Source organism: Melozone crissalis, unplaced genomic scaffold, assembly GCF_028551555.1.
Source record: "Melozone crissalis strain CALT ecotype California unplaced genomic scaffold, PUWL_Pcris_2 ptg000006l_1, whole genome shotgun sequence".
NCBI lineage: Eukaryota > Metazoa > Chordata > Aves > Passeriformes > Passerellidae > Melozone > Melozone crissalis.
This window is the reverse complement of record NW_026535784.1, coordinates 56526005-56546173: the sequence shown is the minus strand read 5'-3', so window position 1 is coordinate 56546173 and position 20169 is coordinate 56526005. Positions and strand designations below refer to the sequence as shown.

Here is a 20169-nt window from a genome sequence, read left to right as displayed (position 1 = left end):
GAGACTGAGGGGAGACCTCAGTGCGGTTATAACTTCATCAGGAGGGGAAGCAGCAGGGCAGGCACTGATCTCTTCTCTCAAGTGAGCAGTGGCAGGACTTGAGGAAACAGCCTGAAGCTGTGTCAGGGGAGGTTTAGGCTGGATGTCAGGAATAGGTTTTTCACCCAGAGAGAGCTCGCCATTATCCCGAGGGCCGGGACAGGCAGCTCCAGCCATCCCCCTCAGCCCCGGGCGGTGCTCCGGCCCGCCCTCAGGGCGGCACTCGGGCCCTCCCCGGGACGGTGCTGGAGGCGGGGCGTGGGGCGCGCGCCCGCCCCCGGTACCGCGGCTGCGCCTTGTCCGCGCCCGCCGCCGCCATGGACAGCGACGAGGAGACGCTGGAGGAGATCGTGGAAGGTGCGTGTGCCGCGGCTCGGGCAGCGGGCCCGCCGCCGCCGGGCGCTGCTGCAGGAGCTGCGGGGGCGCGGGGCGGGGGCGACGGAGGAGGCGGCCGGAGCTGGGCGGCCGGGGCCGGGCGCAGCGCATGACATCAGTGGGCTTATGCAACGGACGGGCCGTGGCCCCGCACGTGGCGGAGCTCCGCCGGGGGCAGCCGGGGCCGCGCTGGCGCCGGTACCGGGCGGGCGCTCCGGGCGCCTCCCGCCGCCGAGCGCTCCGCCACAACGGGAGGCTCCGCGCCCCGGCCGCGGGGATGGCGGCTGCTCCGCTCCCATTGTCACGGATCAGTCACGGCCATGGTTTGTGCCGCTGCTGTGCCCCCGTGCGGGCGGTGGCCTGCAGCCCTGGGCCTTGCGGCCGGTGCCCGGTCCTGCCCTCGGCGGCTGAGGGACACGGCGATGCCCATCCTCGGGGAGAGCCCAGGGATGCAGTCACGTACGTGCAAATGGAGAAGGGAAAAGAAAGAGCGACTCCGAGAAGACGCTGTTGCCATATCCATGGACAGCAGGGCTGGAGCAGTCCGTATGGGAGCGGGGTTGGCCGCCTTATAGCTAATATACACCCTCTGTGTGTAGTTCACTCTCACGTGTGGATAATTAATCCTTGAAGAGCTCTAAACATAGAGGCACCTGTGCTCTGGAAGTGAATTACTGGTGGAAACCTTAGCAGGCGGGGATGCAGCTCCCCAGCACGCTTCATCAGGCTTCTGGGAGCAGGGAAACAAAGCATGGCATCTCCCTCTGAGGGAAAGCACCAAAGGCTCCCCAAAGGTCCCTCGCAGAGAGGGCACCGTGGAGAACAGTCACACCTTGCTCAACCATCTCCTTCCTGTGCTGTGCCCTCTGCCCTTACAGATGTGGTTTGCCACTGCCTTTTCCTCCCAGCTCCTCAGATCTGTGCCTTGCAGTTGTCTGGGGCAAGGACTCATAGTGTTTTCATCCTTAGATCCCAGATAAAGTGTTCTGCTGTATCCTGGATCTGTTTGGCATCTCTGTGAGCTAAGGAAACACATTTTTAAAGCATATTTTTTTCAGCAGTGTATATGAATTTTTGTGTTTCTCTGAGTGACACAGAAGCACGATGCTCTTTGGGGGTGAACAGGATTTTGCACTTACCCAAAGGAAGTTAGAAATACAGAAATCAGCACTTCCACATTGGTTGGGGGCAGTTTGGTTTATGGTTGTGATCCCCCAAACATCCATCTGGCATCTCTGTGGCCAGAATCTTTTGGTGATGATGCACATTATATGTCTTCTGTTAAGTAATAGGGATACTGACAGTAAAGGGCTTTTATCTTTGGTTTGTATACATCAGTGGTTTCAGAAAGTGACTTCATTGTGAACTAGCCCCTATTAGGGTAAATCCTTTTCTTGGAAAGTTCGTTGTCTGAGTTTAAGAGGAAGTCTTGGGAGACCCTTAATGAAGCAACAAAAGTGAGATTTTACAATAATTTAAAAATATGTTTAGACGTTTTGGGTTTATTTTTTGCTAATGGAGGAGAGTGGTGAGGAAGGAAAGTAGAACGCACTGCTCCCCATGAAATAATGAGGATTTTTTCCATTTGACTTAATTTGAAACAGAGGCGAAGGCCTCAGCCATACAAAAAAAAAAAGTTATGTTATGAAACTTGAAATTGCGTTTTCCCCATGTTGTTGACTAGGAGAGACCGTGTTTCTTGTTTTGTTGCAGTGGTGGGGGCATGGTTTTATTTTTTTTTTAATAGGGGAAGCTTCTAGCACATTAGAATAATTGGATTCTTTGTATTGTGGCTGAGATTAAGACCCTGTATAGAGGGCACTGGATCAAAGTGGACCATTTTAAATCCCCGAGGTAGTCTGTATCCTGCTGTGCAAAAGGCCTGACGTGTGTTCTCTGTACAGACATGGCAGCTTTTGTGTTGGGCTTTGCATTCCAGCAAAATCCTGGCTAGGCTGAATAGTCACAGAGAGCAAAGTTGCAAGAGTTTGTTTTTGTTGTTGCCTTGGGTGTTTTTTTAAATGGTATGATGTGCCAGAATTATCAGTGTACTTTTTTTAATCCAAGTGTTTTATAAAAGTTTTGCCCCTGTAATGATGGGGAAATTGGAATTGTATTGTTTAGGGTTCATTAATTTACACCACTGTACCCTTCTATATTGATAAAACTTATTTTAAAAGGCTTTTAATTAAAACTATACATGTTGACATAGTTTTTGGTCTAAAAGAGGTGTCCGTATCAGAAATGTTACCGACCTTTTCGTTAAATTGGTCGTTAATTTATTGGTTATTAAATGTTTCACCATTAATAATAATTGGTTAAATTTAGCTAAAATTTGTCCTTTCTACAAAAAGGGGTGTCCTGACAGAATGGGAGGGGAAAAAAGACTTTTTTCTCTTTGGAAAGAGCAGTTTCTGTTTAAAGAGTTCCTCTTCAAAGTAATTAAAAGCCTTTAGTGATAAAGCTTTTTCCCTTCCACCTTTTGCGCCCTCTTTTTATTCTGTTATTTCTCTCACTGTGAGCTGATAATCAGTGCCTGATTGGATTTACTGGCTTCTCAAACTTTTAACTGTTTTCAATGTGGTTTGGTCTAGGGACCTGAAGTGAGAGCACAGTCGTGTGCAGGTGCGAGAGGAACTTGGTGGAGCATGCAAGGGAAGGGTGAGGGAGGGAACCCTGGCTCCTGGATGAGTGCAGATTCCTCCCTGCTATTTCTCCTGTACGCTTTTCTAGGTGCATTTCCATGCTCAGTAAAGTGTGCCCATCCTCTTCCCTCTCTGGGCACCAGAGCCCAGGTCTGGCAGTACTGAGGTGCCTGTTTTTGCCTGCGTTAGCCTGGGCTGTAAATCAGTCCCCTCACACTGATGTTTGTTTCTGCCTTTCCGTATTGGTGATGGACCTTTCCAGGTTAGGGCAGAGTTGGTCAGGGAAGAGCTTGCCCCAAAGCCTGCAGAAGTGGATGCATGCACTGTCTCTCATCTCTAACAGGCTGTGTGTGCATCTCCAGGGGACTGGGGCAATCAGTTTGGTTAGAAGCATAGGAGAACAGAAGTATAGGCTCGCTGTTATTTATTTTACAGTTTCCATGCAAAATTTATCCCTGATAAAATGTCACTGTGGGAGCTGCAGCACCCGCTCAGTGTGTCCCTGTGCTGAGGGCAGCCCTGCTGAGCTCTGCAGCCAGAGCCCACACAGCTAAACCAGGCAGTAACCATCCTTTGAAACACTTCTCTGTTGTTTTCCTTTGGCTTTGAAGAGGCAGTTAGAGATGCCATAGGAGCCTTATTATGCTTTAACTTAGTAGAGTTGGCCATTTATATTCAATAGAACACAAACCATGCAGATGAGCATCCAAGTGTATTGTCTCTGCTCTCCCTCTGTGCAACAGTGGTAATAGGGAAAACTGATATGGCTGGGGGTAGGAACAGGATATAAAGTGAACACATAGGAAGGGCACTGGAGAGCAGCATTTAAAATATTCAATACCACGTTGACTGACATACGGCAAGGGTGGAGCATTATGGATATTACATACTTTTATTTCTTTAAATTCCTGTGAATACAGCTGTATAGTGGCACACCCACATTATCATAAGGCACGTGTTTATCAAAAGAAAAAAATCAAACATTTTCTTATCCTTTTCTCACCAATACATGTTTTAGATAAAGAATTCTAATACTTTTGAAGATGTATATTCACACAAGTTAGAATACTATAAACCTTGTTTCTTTCAGAAACCAGTTTTGCTTATTCTCTTCTCTATCCTCTCTCTCATCCCTTTTCTTTTATCCTTATATGTTATTTTTATTTAAAGCTATGTGTTACACAAGTACAAACATCAGTTGTACAGAATGTCTGATCACTGCTCCTAACAGCAATGATCTGAATTACTGTTTTGTACTAGGGAGCTACTGCATTTCTAGTAGCTACATAATGAGAGCAGATATAAAATCTTGCATAATAATTCATGTGTTCTGTTGCTCTTTGTTTGGGTTTGATTTCAGGGCATCTAGATGACGATGGGCTGCCACATGGATTCTGTACAGTAACCTACTCATCAACAGACAGATTTGAAGGAAATTTTGTGCATGGAGAAAAGAATGGCCGTGGGAAATTCTTCTTTTTTGATGGAAGGTACACTCTGATTTTTCCTCTGTATTCTTCCTTCTGCTTGTAGTGATGCAAAACTAATCTACGTTGATTTTATACTGCTGAGTTCCTGGATAAGAGTTCTCATTAAAAATTGTAGCTGGAAAGTTTGCTGCTGCTGCAGCCATTCCTGTGGTGGCTTTGTGTGTGATGAGGTGCCTGTAGTTGTTCCTTGGAGGGAGAATGCAGTGGTGTAAGCTCTTTTAGCACTGACAAGTTATGAGCTGATTAGAAATCATAAGGAATGGGAGATGGTCAGAACTACTGAAACCATGCTGACAATGACTTGGACATCAAAGGTTGTTACTTCAGGTGGACTTGTTTGCCTTATAGAAAGTGCAACTGGACCACGAGTTCCCTGTGCCAGCCCTCACACACAGATACAGGACCTTGACAGTGAGGTTTGCCTTCTGCTTTGTCAAATTGTTTATCACTTAAAGGACTGAGTTCAATACAGGTTTGTTAGCAACTCTAGTTAATCCTCTGCAAGTTGCTTGTGGCATGATTTTCTGAAAGTAAGAAAGCCCCCTATCATTTCCCTTCTCTTCACTGGGAATTGTGACTGTGAAATTGGGCTAGTCCATGCCCGTGCATGTGTTTTGTTCTCTGATCCTCATTATGACCACCTTGTAAGCCTTCCCCCCACCACCACTGCAGCACTCCTGTGTGCAGTTGCTCAGAACTTCCTCTGAGGGAGCAGCAAATGTATAAAATGACACGATTCTTCATGGTTTTGCAGCTGTTGGTGAGGCTCTGAATAGCGCCTGTTAAACTGACAGTCATGCTGGGTCTGCTCTCTTCCTGCTCAGCAAAATCCTGAGCAGGAGCAGAGGTATTGTGCTGTCTCAGTGAGTCAGCTCCTTGTCTGTACTTGCCTTTGCACTTGCTTCATACTGGGCATTGTGGGTTTTTTTCATGAGAAACATAATATATTTATTCAGTTATGTAGAAAGGGATTAGGCCTCCAAGCTTGGATGAAGAAAATTCCTCACTGTTGTTGGTTGTGGCCTTGTTAAATCTTCTCTGAGTAACTGAAAATCAGCACTGCCCAGCAGCTGAGTTCTCTAAAACAGTTTTGGTGCAAGTTGTTCTGCAGCATCTCTGTGGACACATGTACATCATGTCTCTGTGCTGGAGGATGATCTCAGCAGAGTGGCTGCTGATTGCACAGTCAGAGGAACTGAACCACTGTTGTGTTTGTAGGGCTGCTCCTCCATGTAATCCAGGGTACAGGCAGCATTTCCTGGGAAGAGTCAGTTGTGCTGTTTGAGTGTTGCCAACTCTTTTTTCTTTCTTTTTTTTCTCTTTCAGTTTTCCTTAGAAAACTAGAATAGCTGACCACTGATGTCTTCAGAAACTAGCAGAATGAAAATATGCAAAAATAGTCTGCAATGTGGTTTTGGAAAATGGGATGTTTTCATTAACTTTTATATATTTTAAGTTAGCTAAAGCACCCTTAACCGAGCTAATTAGTGAAGATGTCATTTATCTGTCTATGTCCAGCTTGCAAGACTAAGTTGCTTTCTGAAATGGCTGGTTCAGGAATCATGACATGTCGTAAGAATGACCTGGCATAAAACAGGACATGCTGTTTCCATTAAGTGTGCCACGGGCAGGGCTGAGTGCTCATGAGGATGAGCAATACGTATCAGGAATGCCTCTGAACAGCTCTCCCTTTGCAGGATACTGTGCAGTAAGCTGGCTGCTCAGCACTCGTGGGTGTATTTCCCTGGCAGGCTGCTCAGTAAAGGCTGACAGCTGTCCTGCTGTTCCTCTGCTGCTGGCGAGCAGCTGGGTCCTGTCAAGCACAGGACTGACTGCACTGTCAGCATCCTCATTTCTGAGTTTTGGGGAACAGCACTGGCTGCCTGGCTGCCTTGTTTGGTAAAGGAAACTTCCCTTTACTGGAATTACTGCCCCCTTCCTGTTGTTTATTTAAGGGAATGGAAATCTGTTATGAAATATCAGTTGTTTTTTTCCTTCCCCTTCAAGAAAATGCAACAAATCACAGCATATTCTTTAAGAGAGAGAAGTTTGCCCTCTGGCATACTCCCTGTTTTGGATTGTGGACTTGAACTTTCCTTGGTGCCAATGGTTCTGGAGTGTATTTTGCAGAACTCTTTGCACTATAAAGGCAGGCATGAGAGCCGTGCTTGGCACAGAGCTGCAGCTGCCCTTCCTCCCTAATTGGAAACTCCTGTAAACTGACATCTCCCAGAACTCAGTAGAAAACTATTCTTATTAGGGAAAAAGTTTTCCCTGTTCCCATATAGAGGGAGCGAGAGATAAATGGATCAGTCTCTATAGATATTAACTTAATCCCTGGAAGGAAATTGGAGTAAGTATTTCCTCCCCCAGTCCATATAATTGGTTTAATTGTTAGATAAGAAGTATCTTCCATCCCTTCAGTGCATGGTGGATAATGGGAAGATGGTACATTTGATCAATCTTGACTGTGGTAGAATTTATGTTGTCAGAAGTATGACCATCTGAGAAGCAAACCAGAGAAATACAGGCTAGTTCAGGGTTTGTATTAAAAAGGTTGTGCTTATGGAAGACACAGAAGCTATTTATTCATCTTTGTGCTGGTCAAGTCTTAGTTACAATTATTGTGTCTGGCTGCAGACACCATAATTTGGGAATTTATAGTGAAGTGAGGAGCAGGGTGGAAATAGCTCACAAACTCTGAACATCATAAAGGTTTCTGAACCTGACTGTTTAGGTGAGCTTGGTGGACACAGACTTCTTTCTTAAGGTATCATCCTTTTGATTTCCTTAGATGAGATGGATCTTTTGGTCACTGCTTGGAGCTTAATACAAAGAGAGAAAACATAAAAGTTTGGGTTACACTAAAATAAAATATATTCTTTCCAGGGCTGAAGCACTGTTGCAATTTAGCAATGTTTTAACTTCAACTAGTGCAATTAAAGGTAACAAGACAGAATTTTTGACTACAAAAACTGAGGGTGGCTGCTTCTTATAAAGAGTAATCCTACATGTGCACGCTGTGTCTGTTGTCACTACAATGGAATTAAAATCTAGTGATCTGTGATAAATTAGAGGGGAAAGTGACACCGTTTATTGTTAAGTAAGGGCACTGATGTCTGGTGGTTCTCTCATTGTTCCCTGTGCTGTAGTGCCATAGCTATCTGTGCAGCTCTGTAGCAACAAGGATCAAGAAATCCATTTGACTGAAAAGTAAAGTTATTTTCCTGCCCCTTGTTGTTTTGCATCTAGTGTGCACTGAGGCTTTTACTGTAATATATTTTCCCGTGGAAACCTCATCCAGTTTGCCAAAACATAAAAACAGAGCATGAGGCTTTAGAAGCAAGAAAGTGAATTCTCAAAAAACATTTCTTCCACAACTCTTGCAAATCTGTGTGGTAAAACATGTAGAGTCATGCGCTCACAGACACTGTGTCAGCTTATACCTGAGACATCTGCCTCTGAAAAAGAATTCTGCCGTGAAAATATGTGTATGCTGGCAGCTGGCTGTTAGCTGAGTGTGCTGAAGTAAAAGCTAAACAGGTTGTGTTCCCTTATGTTAATCCTAACATGAGAAAGAAATATCTGAATAGATCCCCTTTTATGGTGGTAGTAAAGGGTTTGCAAGACAAAACCAAAATGCAATGTTTCTTTGTTTAAATCCAAGTGCAGCAGTAGTTTGGTTTGACAGGCTGTGTTTGATTTTAAGATAAATGCATGAAAAAGGGCTGGTTTTAGCAGGGCCTGTACGTATTGCTGGGGAGCTGATGCTGAACTGTGGCAGGTTGCAGTTCATTCCCTGTGTCCAGCAGCTCAGTTTCTTCTCTCCAGAGACATGTCAGTAAAGGTCCACACGCAGCAGGTAGAAAATCCTAATGTGAGAGTGGCCTGCTTGAGCAAGAGTTCCTTCTTTGACCAGGAGTGTCCATTTGCTGACTATTCCAGCCTACAGAAAACGCCAGGCATGTGATGGAGATGAGTGATTCAGTGTCTGTGCAGCACACCCTGATGAAAGGGTGCTGTAAGTTGTTTTCTGCCTTTGGAGCTCCATAGAAACAAGTGTCTGGTTTTCACCTCGGTGTTCCAGTGCGTTGGGGCTTTGGGTTCGCCCAAAGAGAGGCGAACAGTTTTCCAGTGCTGTTCTCTTTCTCCCTTCACCAGCACCCTGGAGGGATACTATGTTGATGATGCCCTGCAAGGGCAGGGAATCTACACCTACGAGGATGGCGTGGTCCTTCATGGCACCTACGTGGACGGAGAGCTGAACGGCCCGGCGCAGGAGTACGACAGCGACGGGCGGCTCATCTTCAAAGGGCAGTACAAGGACAACATCCGGCACGGCATCTGCTGGATTTATTACCCGGTAAGCCTGACCACCCTTTGCATTTTCTGAATGCCTAGAAAATAGAATTCCCAGCAGCATTAGTGAATATAAAAGTAGACCTTTACTGGAAAGCTGTCAGGTACTCAGTATGGCAAAAACTGTACATGGTACAGTAAATTCACAATTTTCTAAGGTTTGTTGATTAGTGTAACTGTCATGTATTGTCCAATTAAAAGGTTAGTTGATTAGGTAATAAGTGCTTGGGTTCTGCCCCACTGGAAGCAGTCCCCAGGCTTCTTTTGCCCCGCTTTTGTTATGTCAGGTCCAGAATCTTGTTGGAAAACAGAACATCCTCGTAGTTGGTACTCTTCTTGGAGTAAGACTAAAGAACATTTCAGGAATGTGTTTATGAGGCTAGCATATTGTTCCTAAATGTAGGGGAACAGGATAGGAAAAGTAATAGAAGCTACAAATGCATGAAAAATATAAAAAGCTAAAAATCTTAGGCAACAAGGATAGTAAAGTATAATTAAATGCTTTGCCTTTTCTTTCTTGCCTGTGCTCTCAGGATGGAGGCAGCCTTGTGGGAGAAGTGAATGAAGATGGGGAGATGACTGGAGAGAAAATAGCCTATGTGTATCCTGATGGAAAGACTGCATATTCTGGAAGGTTCATAGATGGAGAAATGATAGAAGCAAAACTGGCAACTCTGACAGCTGTTGAGGATGGCAAACCTCAATTTGAAGTAGTTCCAGGCAGTAAGTTCAGCTAACACAAACTTGTACTCCTGCTGCCAGCCCTTTGCTGCAGACAGCTTGGTTCCTGTGATGTTCCTCACTGGACGCTGGCTGTGCTGACACAGGCTGTTAGTGAGGGGCCCTTTCTCCAAGCCACAGAGGAGGATGGTGTTTGTCCTGGAAACAGATGGGAAATGCCCCCTGTGTGGTCCTGCCCAAGTGCATTTCATGGCCCTTCTCTCACTGCTGTGCTCATGGGCACAGTCCTGCTTGTCACACATCCCAGTGCCCTCTATACCAGGTGGAAAACCTGCTCCATTCACCCTGGTGATGGTGCTGCAGCATTTCTTGCAATGAAATAACTGCAGCAGGAGAGTGAGGCCCTGGTTTGGCTGTAGCTGTCAGCTGGGTTTGTGCAAGTCAGTGTTTGCGCTGTGAATGTTCTGGCACCTGCGCTGCTGGGCTGAGACTGGAATTAGTGAACCAGATTCAGTCGTTGTGTAATGGTGTGATTCACCAGCACCCTTCTGTGTGTCTGGTCCTGCTGGCAGAAAGTGGCTGTGAAGTGCACAGGGTAGGGTGGGGCCTTCTCCACCTGCTTGAACCTGTAGTTGTGGGGTGGGTTTGTTGTTCTGAGGTGTTTGTGATGTTTGGAGGAGTGTGGGTTAAGCTGCAGTAACAAGCGGCGACTGCTAATGCATTTACTGCTCTTCTAGCAAAAAGTGCCTCATTTGACATGAAATAGGCACATCAAGCTCAGTGAAAAGGTATTGACAGGCAAATGCATGGGAGTTTATTTTCTCTCAGTTATGATAGCAAGTCAGAATTTAACTTAAAACTTACTTTGTAGGAGGGTATGATTGTGCTTTGTAGAGAGGATGAAGTTACACTCAGGAGGAAGCTGCCTTCAGCCAGAACAGATCCTGGGCACCAGGGGCAAAGGCCTTATATCAGACTTTGTACTGTTCTGTTCTGTGGGGTTTTTCCCCCATTTTATTTTCACATTCTTCTTAATCTATGTCCAAGATAGTCCTCTGGCATTGAGGATAGGGGTATAAGAGTATAATTACAGCTGTACCACTTATTAATGACAAAAAATAGAGGACTGTAGAAAGCATGCTTTCTGATTACTAAATATTATCTTCTGGCTGAAGTCTCTTCAGGATCTGGGCTAAAAAATATTTCATATTTGAAGTAATCAAGTTTTTGTGGGCTTTTTTGGGATTTTTAAATGAGCTGTTCAATATATCCTTTTAAGTTTTGTTTTACTTTAAAATTATGTTTAGAGACACTAGGAGGGTCAGTTTTGGAGGAGTATCCAGTCCTCCTCTGCAAGTTGGTAATTTGAAGAACATATTTATCATCTTTTTGTATTACTCTAGAATGTTGAGGGGAAAAACATAATCAAGAAGCAGTATCTCATTTAAGGCCTTTTGCAGGTGCAGTTCTGTTCAATACCTTTTTTTGGAAGTTTAGCATTTTTTGCAGCCTTTAAAATTTAGTTTTTCAATGTCTTAATTAAGTTAAGGATTGTATACTCTCAGTACTGCCAATTAGTTGATTTCCTTCATTGATGTCTTATTTTGTGTTTTAGGCCCAGTGTACAGTTTTGACAAATCCACTTCATCCTGCATTTCTACAAATGCCCTTCTTCCTGATCCTTATGAATCAGAGAGGTAAATGCTTTTTCTTCTCCCCATATTTCTTTACTGTGACCTATTTAGAGTCTAATTTTGCAAGCCTTTTCTCATCTAAAACTTAAAGGATGTGTAAAGGTTTGTAAAATGGAAGCCCTGTGTGTACCTCAACTGTATGTGCTTTCTGATACTCTGAAATATCTAAATAAGGGATTAGTAAAATTCTTGCTTTGATTTGCATTGAGTACTTGAAGATGTGGTGCATCACCTTGAGAACTCCTGCTTCCCAGTGCATGTACATACCAGCAACCCCAGCTTGGTGGGGACTTCTGGGGTTCTGGTATGTTATTGAGGGCGTTCCTGAATTGAAGCCATCATTGTGGAGTAATAGTGGATTGGCACTTAAAAAAAAATATATAAGTTTACCAAGTCAGCCAAAACTTTCCATGAAATCTCAGTTTTGACAAAATAGAGAGAACATATGGAAGAAAGAACATAGGGAAGAGAGGAAAGAAAGGAGTTCCATAAAGAGATTTATTATGATGTTGATCATGATAATAATAATAATTTTGTTTTGTTGTTGTTGTTATTATTAGCTTTATTGTTATACTGAAGTATTGGGCTTTATCCTAGTAGTGTTGTGCTTCTTGAAAATTAAAGCTGCAGCCAGTCACAGATTCCATGCCCTGTTCCTCTTGTAGGGTGTATGTGGATGTCTCCCTCATTTCCAGTGCTGGAGAAGGATTGTTTTCAAAAGTAGCAGCAGAAGCCAGTACAGTGATGTCCTTCTATAACGGAGTGCGAATTACACACCAGGAGGTAAAGAAAAAAAAAAGTCAGTCTGAATTTTCATTGCTCCTCCTGAAATTTTCTTTTCATAGTAGGATCTAACACCTACTGCCTTCCCACACTAGATTTAACATGGTGGAGTTTATTTGAAAGAAAGTGCATGCTCACCTATGTATAGATTTTAAAAGTGTGTGTTGTTCTTTCCAATGACGTACACCCATGAAAAGCTTTATTTGCATATATTTTGAATGTTGGCTTTCAAACTGCTGACAAAGTTGATCCCTCCTACACACAGACATTGGATTTTTGCCTTGCAAACTAGGTAGACAGCAGAGACTGGGCCCTCAATGGAAATACAATATCCCTGGATGATGAGACAGTCATAGACGTGCCAGAGCCCTACAACCACGCTGCCAAGTACTGTGCCTCGCTGGGGCACAAGGCCAACCATTCCTTCACTCCCAACTGCACCTATGAGCCGTAAGTACAGCCCTGAGTTTGAGGGTGGGAGATGCACCTGGCTGGCTGGGCTCACAGGGGTCCCTGGGCAGCTGGGTGAGCAGCAGGACTGGGCTGGGAGTAACAGTTGAGGCACTGAAGGAGTTCCTGCTCACCTGAGTTGGAAATGGGCTACCTTATGGTCCTTGATGTCTGTTGGGACTTACCATGGAGGATCTTGAAGTTTGCAACTTATTCATTTTGTCACAAACTTTGAGTTGCTTCTGTATTGTAAAATGCATCATCACAGCTCTCTAAATCCTAGCTTGGCTAGAACCACGCTGTATTTGCTGAACTGCCAATGCTTTGATAAATCAATATTTTTGCTCATATTTTTAAATATTTATGAGGTTGACTCAAGTCTGCTAATTCAACATCAGATTATGCTCTGAAGTGAGTGAATTCTGGAGCTGTTCAAGGGGCTGGCAGAGTATGGGAATTGACAGCCTAGCAAAGATGTTTTTTCCCTAGGTTTGTTCATCCTCGTTTTGGGCCCATCAAGTGTATCCGTACCATCAGGGCTGTGGAGAAGGATGAGGAGCTGACAGTGGCTTATGGGTATGATCACAACCCTGTGGGGCAGAATGGGCCTGAAGCACCAGAGTGGTACCAGCTGGAACTGAAAGCTTTCCAGGCTGCCCAGCAAAAGTGACATAGGAGCACCTTCTCCGTTCAGCAAACTGAAACAGAAACTTGGATCTATGCACTACCTTTATACTGAAAACTGGACAACCAGGGATTGTTCATGCTGTTGCATCATAACCTTGCATTCTGTGTTAAGAGATAAGTTCCTTGGATGCTAACTAGGTTTGACTGTGTTACTCATAGCAGATTTAAAAATTAGCTAGCATTGCACCAGTCTTATCTGAAGAAATTATTTAATATTCTATACAAGATGTGGTATTCTTTGGTAGCTTCTGCTTTTGCACCATATGCAAAGATGCCAAAAGACTAGGAAGAAACTAAAATGGGTGTATCATTCACTTTTAGTCGGCAGACTTACAGTGTTGCTCTCTACCTGCCTAGGCATTATTGTGCAACTGCATTTTGCATATATGCCACTTGTGATGATAACAGTAATATTTTGATATTCTCTAATAGTAGCATAATTTTGCCTTTTTAAATCTTTGATCTGAATCTTGCAATAGAGCAGTTTATTTATTAGCATATAGGAGGCTGGGTTTTAACTCCCCTTTCCTCTTGTCTGAACATTGTTCTTTCTACAAATCCTCTTTTGCAGGAGCAAATCCTTTCTAACTAGTGGAAAGGCTTGTGTGTGTATGTGAGAGTGCTGTGTGTTGGTCTCTGTGGCTCTCTAAATAGTATAGCAAAATGTCTAAACCTAATATTTATCTAGCCTGTACGGCTGGCTTATTTTATTTAATTTATTATTATGACATGCAAACGAAGCTGTTCTTTGCATGAAGAGTTTGTGAAAAGGAGAAAACAGACTTGCTGTTGAAAGACTTCCAGAAGTACATGTTCTGGACAGCAAGCACATGACTTGCATCCGTGTTCATGAGTTCGTTTGTGTATTTTCACCTGTTCAAGTGGCCAGTTCTCAAGGCAAAAGATGCTTGGATCTCCATGGATTCTCTGAAAGGAGGTGCATGTGTCTGGGGGCAGGCTGTAGTCCTTGGTGAAGGAGAGCTGTATCTTTTCACTTGATGTTCACTTGATGGAACAACATAGCCTTATAGCCATCTTTTAGTAGTTCTGGTTTATGACGCAGTGAATTAACATAATATGAGGTATCAAAAGAAGATTATTTTTTTTAAGAAAAGATATTAAAAGATTGTTTTTGAAAGACAAACAATGAATGTAAAAACATCACTCAATGCTCATATTTATAAACAGCAGTCAATCCATAGCTTTGTTGCAGCCAGCAGTGGGGGCTTGTGAATATTCATCTGCAGGGCTATGTTCTGGGGTTTTTCAGGGCTAGGGAAATTGTCTCTTTTTTCAGATACTGTACTGGTCTTGCCTAATGCTGTATAAGAGAGAAATCATGCGTTGTCTTGATCTGGATACTGGAGTCTTTCTGGGACTCTGATGTTCTCTTTTGGGTTTAGCAGCTTAGGACAAACTCAAATGCATTTGCAACACTTTCTTTAAATGTTTGTAGTTTTAAAAAGTTTGTATATATGTAACATAAATGATTTGAGAATCGGACCTACCTTTCTATTGCAACACATTTTGGTTCTTGCTTGAGCTGTTGGAGGCATCTGGCTGTCTGGGGAGCTGGGCAGGGAGAGTTGTTGGGTACCTGCAGGTAGAAGGATGAGGCTGCTGTCAAGTGCAGTCTGAGAATCTGTGCTTTGGTACCTGAGGAAAGTTCGGAATTACTCGTAACAGCCTGGGCTCTGTTCAGTCCCTGTGGCTTCTCTCAAACATTTTCCATCCCCTCATCATTTCAGTTTGCACAGAAGTCGCTCTGTGCGTGTGCTGAGGCAGGGCACAGGCAGGCTCAGGGTATTTGTGGCACTCTTTCAGCAGTGATCTGCACATGAGCTGTGACACCTCCCGTCTCCTCGTGCTGGACACTCAGGTCACAGCTCCACGTCCCGCCCACGGCAGAGGTGACAGGTCAGGGACTCACCTGAGTGTGCAGAGACACAGCCAACCTCACAGGTGATGGAGAGTTGGCAGAGGTCAGTCAGCTGCTCAGCTTCACTAAGTGATTCTCAAAGAGAAATACGCATCACTTCATCTGTCCCTTCCTGCCCATGGATCATCACTTTAGGTCATCAGCCTCTGGTAGGGAGCTCTTAGGTGTATCTTGGGAGTTATTGCACCAGGGCCGTGAAGTTTGCAAAGCTGAGGCTTGAGTTTAGGTGCAGGAAAGAGCAGAGGGAAGATGTGACTGAACCCTGCTGGGGCAGGATGGTAACTCTTCCACAATCTCGATAACCTGCTTTGGACTGCTGGCCTCTCTGTGCTCACTGGGAAATTGTGTCTAAAATGTTCTGATCTCTAGAGCTCCTTTGCCTTCCTTTCTGATCAGTCTCTGATTCCTCTGCTAATCTCCTGTGTGGAGTTGGTTATGTTTTAATAGATTTGTCAGTCTTCATATTGCCTGATTTTGAGATAAATAGAATATAGGTGCTCTTTGTGCATCAGGCTTGAAGATTGTATCCTAAAATAGGGAATTCTAGGGAAAAAAAGGCACTGAGGTGTCCTGTGTCTTCTCAAAAAAATTGGTGAGAGTCAAGCAGATTCTTTTGTACATGTGTGTAGCCTGGTAGGTAGCGCGCCACAGCTGTGGCTGTTGTCTCTGTTATCTCTGCTGTCCTTCTCAGCTCTGTAAAATCTGTTGGTCCTTCTATAACTCCCTTCTTCAGGGACCAACCTTCTGTAAAAGTTGTGATTGCAGAGCTGCTTTGGCTTGATTCAGGACCAAGCCTTTTAACTCTTCTTTGTTTTCTCTCTCTTCCTGGTCTGTTAGCATGGAGATGGCTTTTGCCACTGGGTGATGAAAGAGCTCAGTGTGTCCTTCCGAGGGGCGAGCTGGCATCCCCTGGTTCAAACACAGGTTAGTTACAGAACTCCAAATAATGCCTTAACTTGGTCAGTGTGTTGCAGCTCATTCTCACTAGAGAGCAAGACCAGCTTCACCAAGCTCCTCATTGGTAGTGTGGTGACATCCATAGACAAAGACCCACACCCAGCCATGGTTTTTGTTTGGGGCAGAGGAAGTATCACCTTGCACAGCAATCTTCTTGGGTCTGTAGGATGCAGCTGACTACTGGTGAATATGCAATAAGTAAAGAAGCTCCACTTTTTAGAGTCTGGCCAAAGACCTTTCCTGTTGGTACTGAACTGGGAGGAGAGCTGGTGGCTGTCAGCTGAGCCTGAGTGAGCATCTGGCTCTCGAGATACCCACTGGGAATAAAGAACAGCATAGGAAAACCTGGAATTGATGCATTTTTCAGGTACAGATCAGTTCCCAAAATCTGCCTTTGGTCTGCAGTGCTGAACATGGCTTCTCTGTGATGGGAGGGTTACTTGAGCTCCTTTATGAGAAGCCTGTGTATTGGAGGCTGCTGATTGTCTCTTAAAAACTAAAATCTGAAGTGGATCTTCCTGTGGTGGCAGCACAGGGTTTTGTCACCAAGAATACAGAGGCTTTGTTTTCTGGAAGTGGCTGCTGTTGGAGATGAGAGCCAGAAAAGTTGCAGCTCAGAGCTGCCTGCTTCTGGGGTCACCACTGGATAAGAAGGAAGGAAAAGGGCTTAGGCCATGGAGGGGATGTCTGAAGTTGAGTCTTGTGCTATAATTTTACTTTTGGGGATCCTGATTTTCTTTTAACAAACCTGAAAAGGCTTTTTATTCCCTATTTTAAAAAATAGTAATTATAAAAAACTTACCCTCTGTAAATACCTGTAAATTTTGACTGCTGAAAAAGTCAAAGGAGATACATGGAAATGGCTTTCCAGCTGTGAGAGTTTTTTGACTTTTTCTACAGTTGCCATGATACCTCCTAGTATCTCCTAGGATGGCCTATGCTTTTAGTCAGGTGAAGCTCCTGGGGAGGTTTTGGGAGCTTTGGGAGGCCATGGGGTGAGGCTGCATGTTTTGGGAGTGACTAGGCAGGCTTCTCCTTGGCACACAGATGGCAGTGAGTTTTTTCCCAGGGGTCTTGTAGCATGCTGCTAGGAGCTGGAAGCAACATGCTACACGAAGCAAGAGCTCTGTCAGGGATTTCTCAGCCTATGTCAGGCACTGGAAGAGCAGAGTAGCCAACATATCCCATCTGCTAAGAGAAACTCCTAAATTACGGAAATTGACACTATTTTGTTTCCTTCCCAGCTGTCTGCCCTTGTCCTCCAGTCAAACCTGCGCTCACCACTTGGGTTGTGCCAGGCGTGCAGCGGGGTTGCTTCTGTCCCAGAGACCTCTGTGATCTGTGTCCTTTCACTCAGTTTGATGGTCTTTAGGAAAATGCTGCTGCTGTGATGAGGTAACATTACACAGAGCCAAGTATCTGCTGCTTTGTTCTCCTGTGGCCCAGCAGAATTGCTGGAGCTGTGGGTGCCTGAGGGCTTCACCTCCAAGCACTTAAAAAAACCAAATTGCTTTGGACACGGTGGTACTGAAGTATCTTCTTTTATGCTGGGGTGCTGCCTGTTCCTCACTTCCACTGCACTGCTGTGTGCCAAGGGCATCCAAGCAAGGAAAGCTGGTGGGAGCAGCTTCATCTGCAAGTGCAAATGAGCTTCACCTGCAGTGAACTTGTTCCTTATGCTTCATGTAATGGAATCACGAGAACTGTATTGTTGGACAAAGTATTTCTAAGCAGTCTTATAAGGGATTTTTTTTTTTAAGGAAAAAAAAGAGGTGCAAGATTAAGTGCATGTTTACTTGTCCCGGATCAAATGCTTTGAACACTAAGGTCACTCTGTCTTGAGTGGACCCTCCTCTGCCTTCGGGCAGTAGAACTTCCCACCCTTTTTTCTCTTTGCCATTTTACTATAATTCTTTTTTTCCCCTAGGAGAAATATCTGTACAAAAATTATAAGCAATTAAAAGTTCAAGCCATAAAATCATGAGTGTGGGAAGACCCGCTTCACAGGTTTTAACATTTGTATGTAAAATGATGTTTGTATGAAATATTTTCATGGTAGAAAGACTATTTAAACAAAAAAGTTCCAGTAAGATCTAAACCAGATTTAAAGGGATGTCTTTTTGTAAGATGCAAGTGTAATTGAATACCAGTAAGTAGGTAATTTTTTTTTTTTTTAGGGGAGATGCAACAAATGATCCTTAAAATTACAAATGGTCATTTCTGCTCTTTGGGGAGGTATTTATGCAGCATTACATGCAGCCGCCATAAATAATTGCAGTAGCAAGGCTAGTCACGTTTCCAGGACGTACCTCTCAGCTTGTCTCTTCATGATACCTTACAAACAACCCATCCCTCCTTCCTGTAGATTCCCTTCTAGAAAACTTTTCCTACTGCAGCTGTAACAAGTTTAACTCTGAGCTAAGAACCAGACTAAAATTGTGTATTACTTAACAGTTTCTGCTGGGCCTTCTGCTATTTTAATACTCTCTAGCCCATAATTACTGGGTGTCTCTGTTCTGAAGAACTAAGTGCTAAAGAATAATCTTTGGGGTAAGCTTGTACATGTGTTAACAGTTAACCCCGGAGTATTCAACTTGTGTACAGTACTTGACAGGTGTTTTATGACATTTGTACTCGAACTATGAGCCTTACTGAACATCTGTAAGTTTATTCATGACTTTTAAAAATGGATAACTACAAGAAAGATGTTTACATGAATGATGTTTGCCCTTCCTTTCATGTTATGAATGGGGTTTTTATAGTGTGTTTGGGCGTATGTGCAAGGAAGCAAGAGAGGTGTTTCTGGGGAAAAACAGACTTGACAAACATTTGTAATAAGTGAATTTTAAAGATTGCTTTAATTGCGCTATGAAGGCAATGCAAAAATAAACTATTCAACAGAAAACTATTGTCTCTCCTTGTTATTTGTGTGTCACCGTTTTGGGCATCCTTTGACCTCTCCCCCTTCCTTGTGTCCTGTGTGACCACAGTTTTTGCTGATGCACAGGAGCAGGATTTCACACAGTTACACACATCTTGGCCACATTGTGTAAGTAATGAATGAACACCTGACACTGCTTGTTGGTTTTTTCTGTCACCTCTGCTGCTTTTCTTACTCCTCTTTGCCAGGGGAGCCTTTGCCTGTCATCCTAAAGAACCAATCATACAAGTCATTAACAATATGTGTGGAGTTTCATGGAATCTTACAAGCACAACGTGGCTTAGACTGCAAGAGATCTTAGATGTGACCATGGTCACAGGGGTCTCAGGTTGAGGGAAGAGACGAGGATCTGACTCCATTATTCAGGATGCTTGATTTATTATTTTATTATATATATTACATTAAAACTATACTAAAGAATAGAAGAAAGGATTTCATCAGAAGGCTGGCTAAGAATAGAATAGCAAAGAATGATAACAAAGGCTTGTGGCTCGGCTCTCTGTCCGAGCCAGCTGGGCTGTGACTGGCCATTAATTACAAACATCCAACATGGGCCAATCACAGATGCACCTGTTGCATTCCATAGCAGCAGATAACCATTTTTTACATTTTGTTCCTGAGGCCTCTTGGCTTCTCAGGAGGAAAAACCCTAAGGAAAGGATTTTTCATAAAAGATGTCTGCGACACTTAGAGATCATCTAGTTCTGCTCCCCGACTTTCTACAAGAGCAGGTTACCCAAAGCCCCATCCAGCCTGGCCTTCAGCATTTTCAAGGATGTTGCATCCAACAGGACCTGTGAGCCACCTGTGCCGCCTTCCCCAGCTCACAGGTTGCAAATGTGTATGGTGTGAAGCAGCACTTACAGCGGCAGGGGGGAAATAGAGAGACAAACAAGGCCCAGTTGCTGTGGGTCAGGGATGCGTGGAAGGCCCGGTCCCGGCAGCCAGAGGGTGCCCGGGGCGGGGCGGCCGCTCCCGGCGAGGCGGGACGGGGCGGGCGGAGGAGCCGCGGCCCTGCTGGGTCACGGCACGGCTCGGGGAATTCTTTGGGCACAGGCTGGGAATTCTGCCTGGGTCAGGGCACTGCTCGGGGAATTCTTTGGACACAGGCCGGGAATTCCGTTCCCCG

The 20169-nt window shown here is 44.4% G+C and overlaps 1 protein-coding gene across 1 annotated transcript; it reads left to right on the top strand.

Moving 5' to 3' along the window:
* The first annotated feature begins 323 nt into the window (after window positions 1–323).
* SETD7 (SET domain containing 7, histone lysine methyltransferase) lies at window positions 324–19004 on the top strand. The gene is made up of 8 exons (XM_054295020.1): window positions 324–396; window positions 4420–4549; window positions 8711–8912; window positions 9442–9631; window positions 11205–11286; window positions 11949–12066; window positions 12359–12516; window positions 13006–19004. Exons 1-8 carry the CDS (start codon window positions 357–359, stop codon window positions 13184–13186), a joined length of 1101 nt encoding a protein of 366 aa, XP_054150995.1. The 5' UTR covers window positions 324–356; the 3' UTR covers window positions 13187–19004.
* Window positions 19005–20169: the final 1165 nt, after the last annotated feature.

Coding starts and splice junctions, on each gene's coding strand:
- SETD7 (XM_054295020.1), top strand. CDS start 357: ATGGACAGCGACGAGGAGACGCTGGAGGAGATCGTGGAAG. Junction 11,287..11,948: donor GATCCTTATGAATCAGAGAG/GTAAATGCTTTT, acceptor TTCCTCTTGTAG/GGTGTATGTGGATGTCTCCC. Junction 12,517..13,005: donor CCCAACTGCACCTATGAGCC/GTAAGTACAGCC, acceptor TTTTTTCCCTAG/GTTTGTTCATCCTCGTTTTG.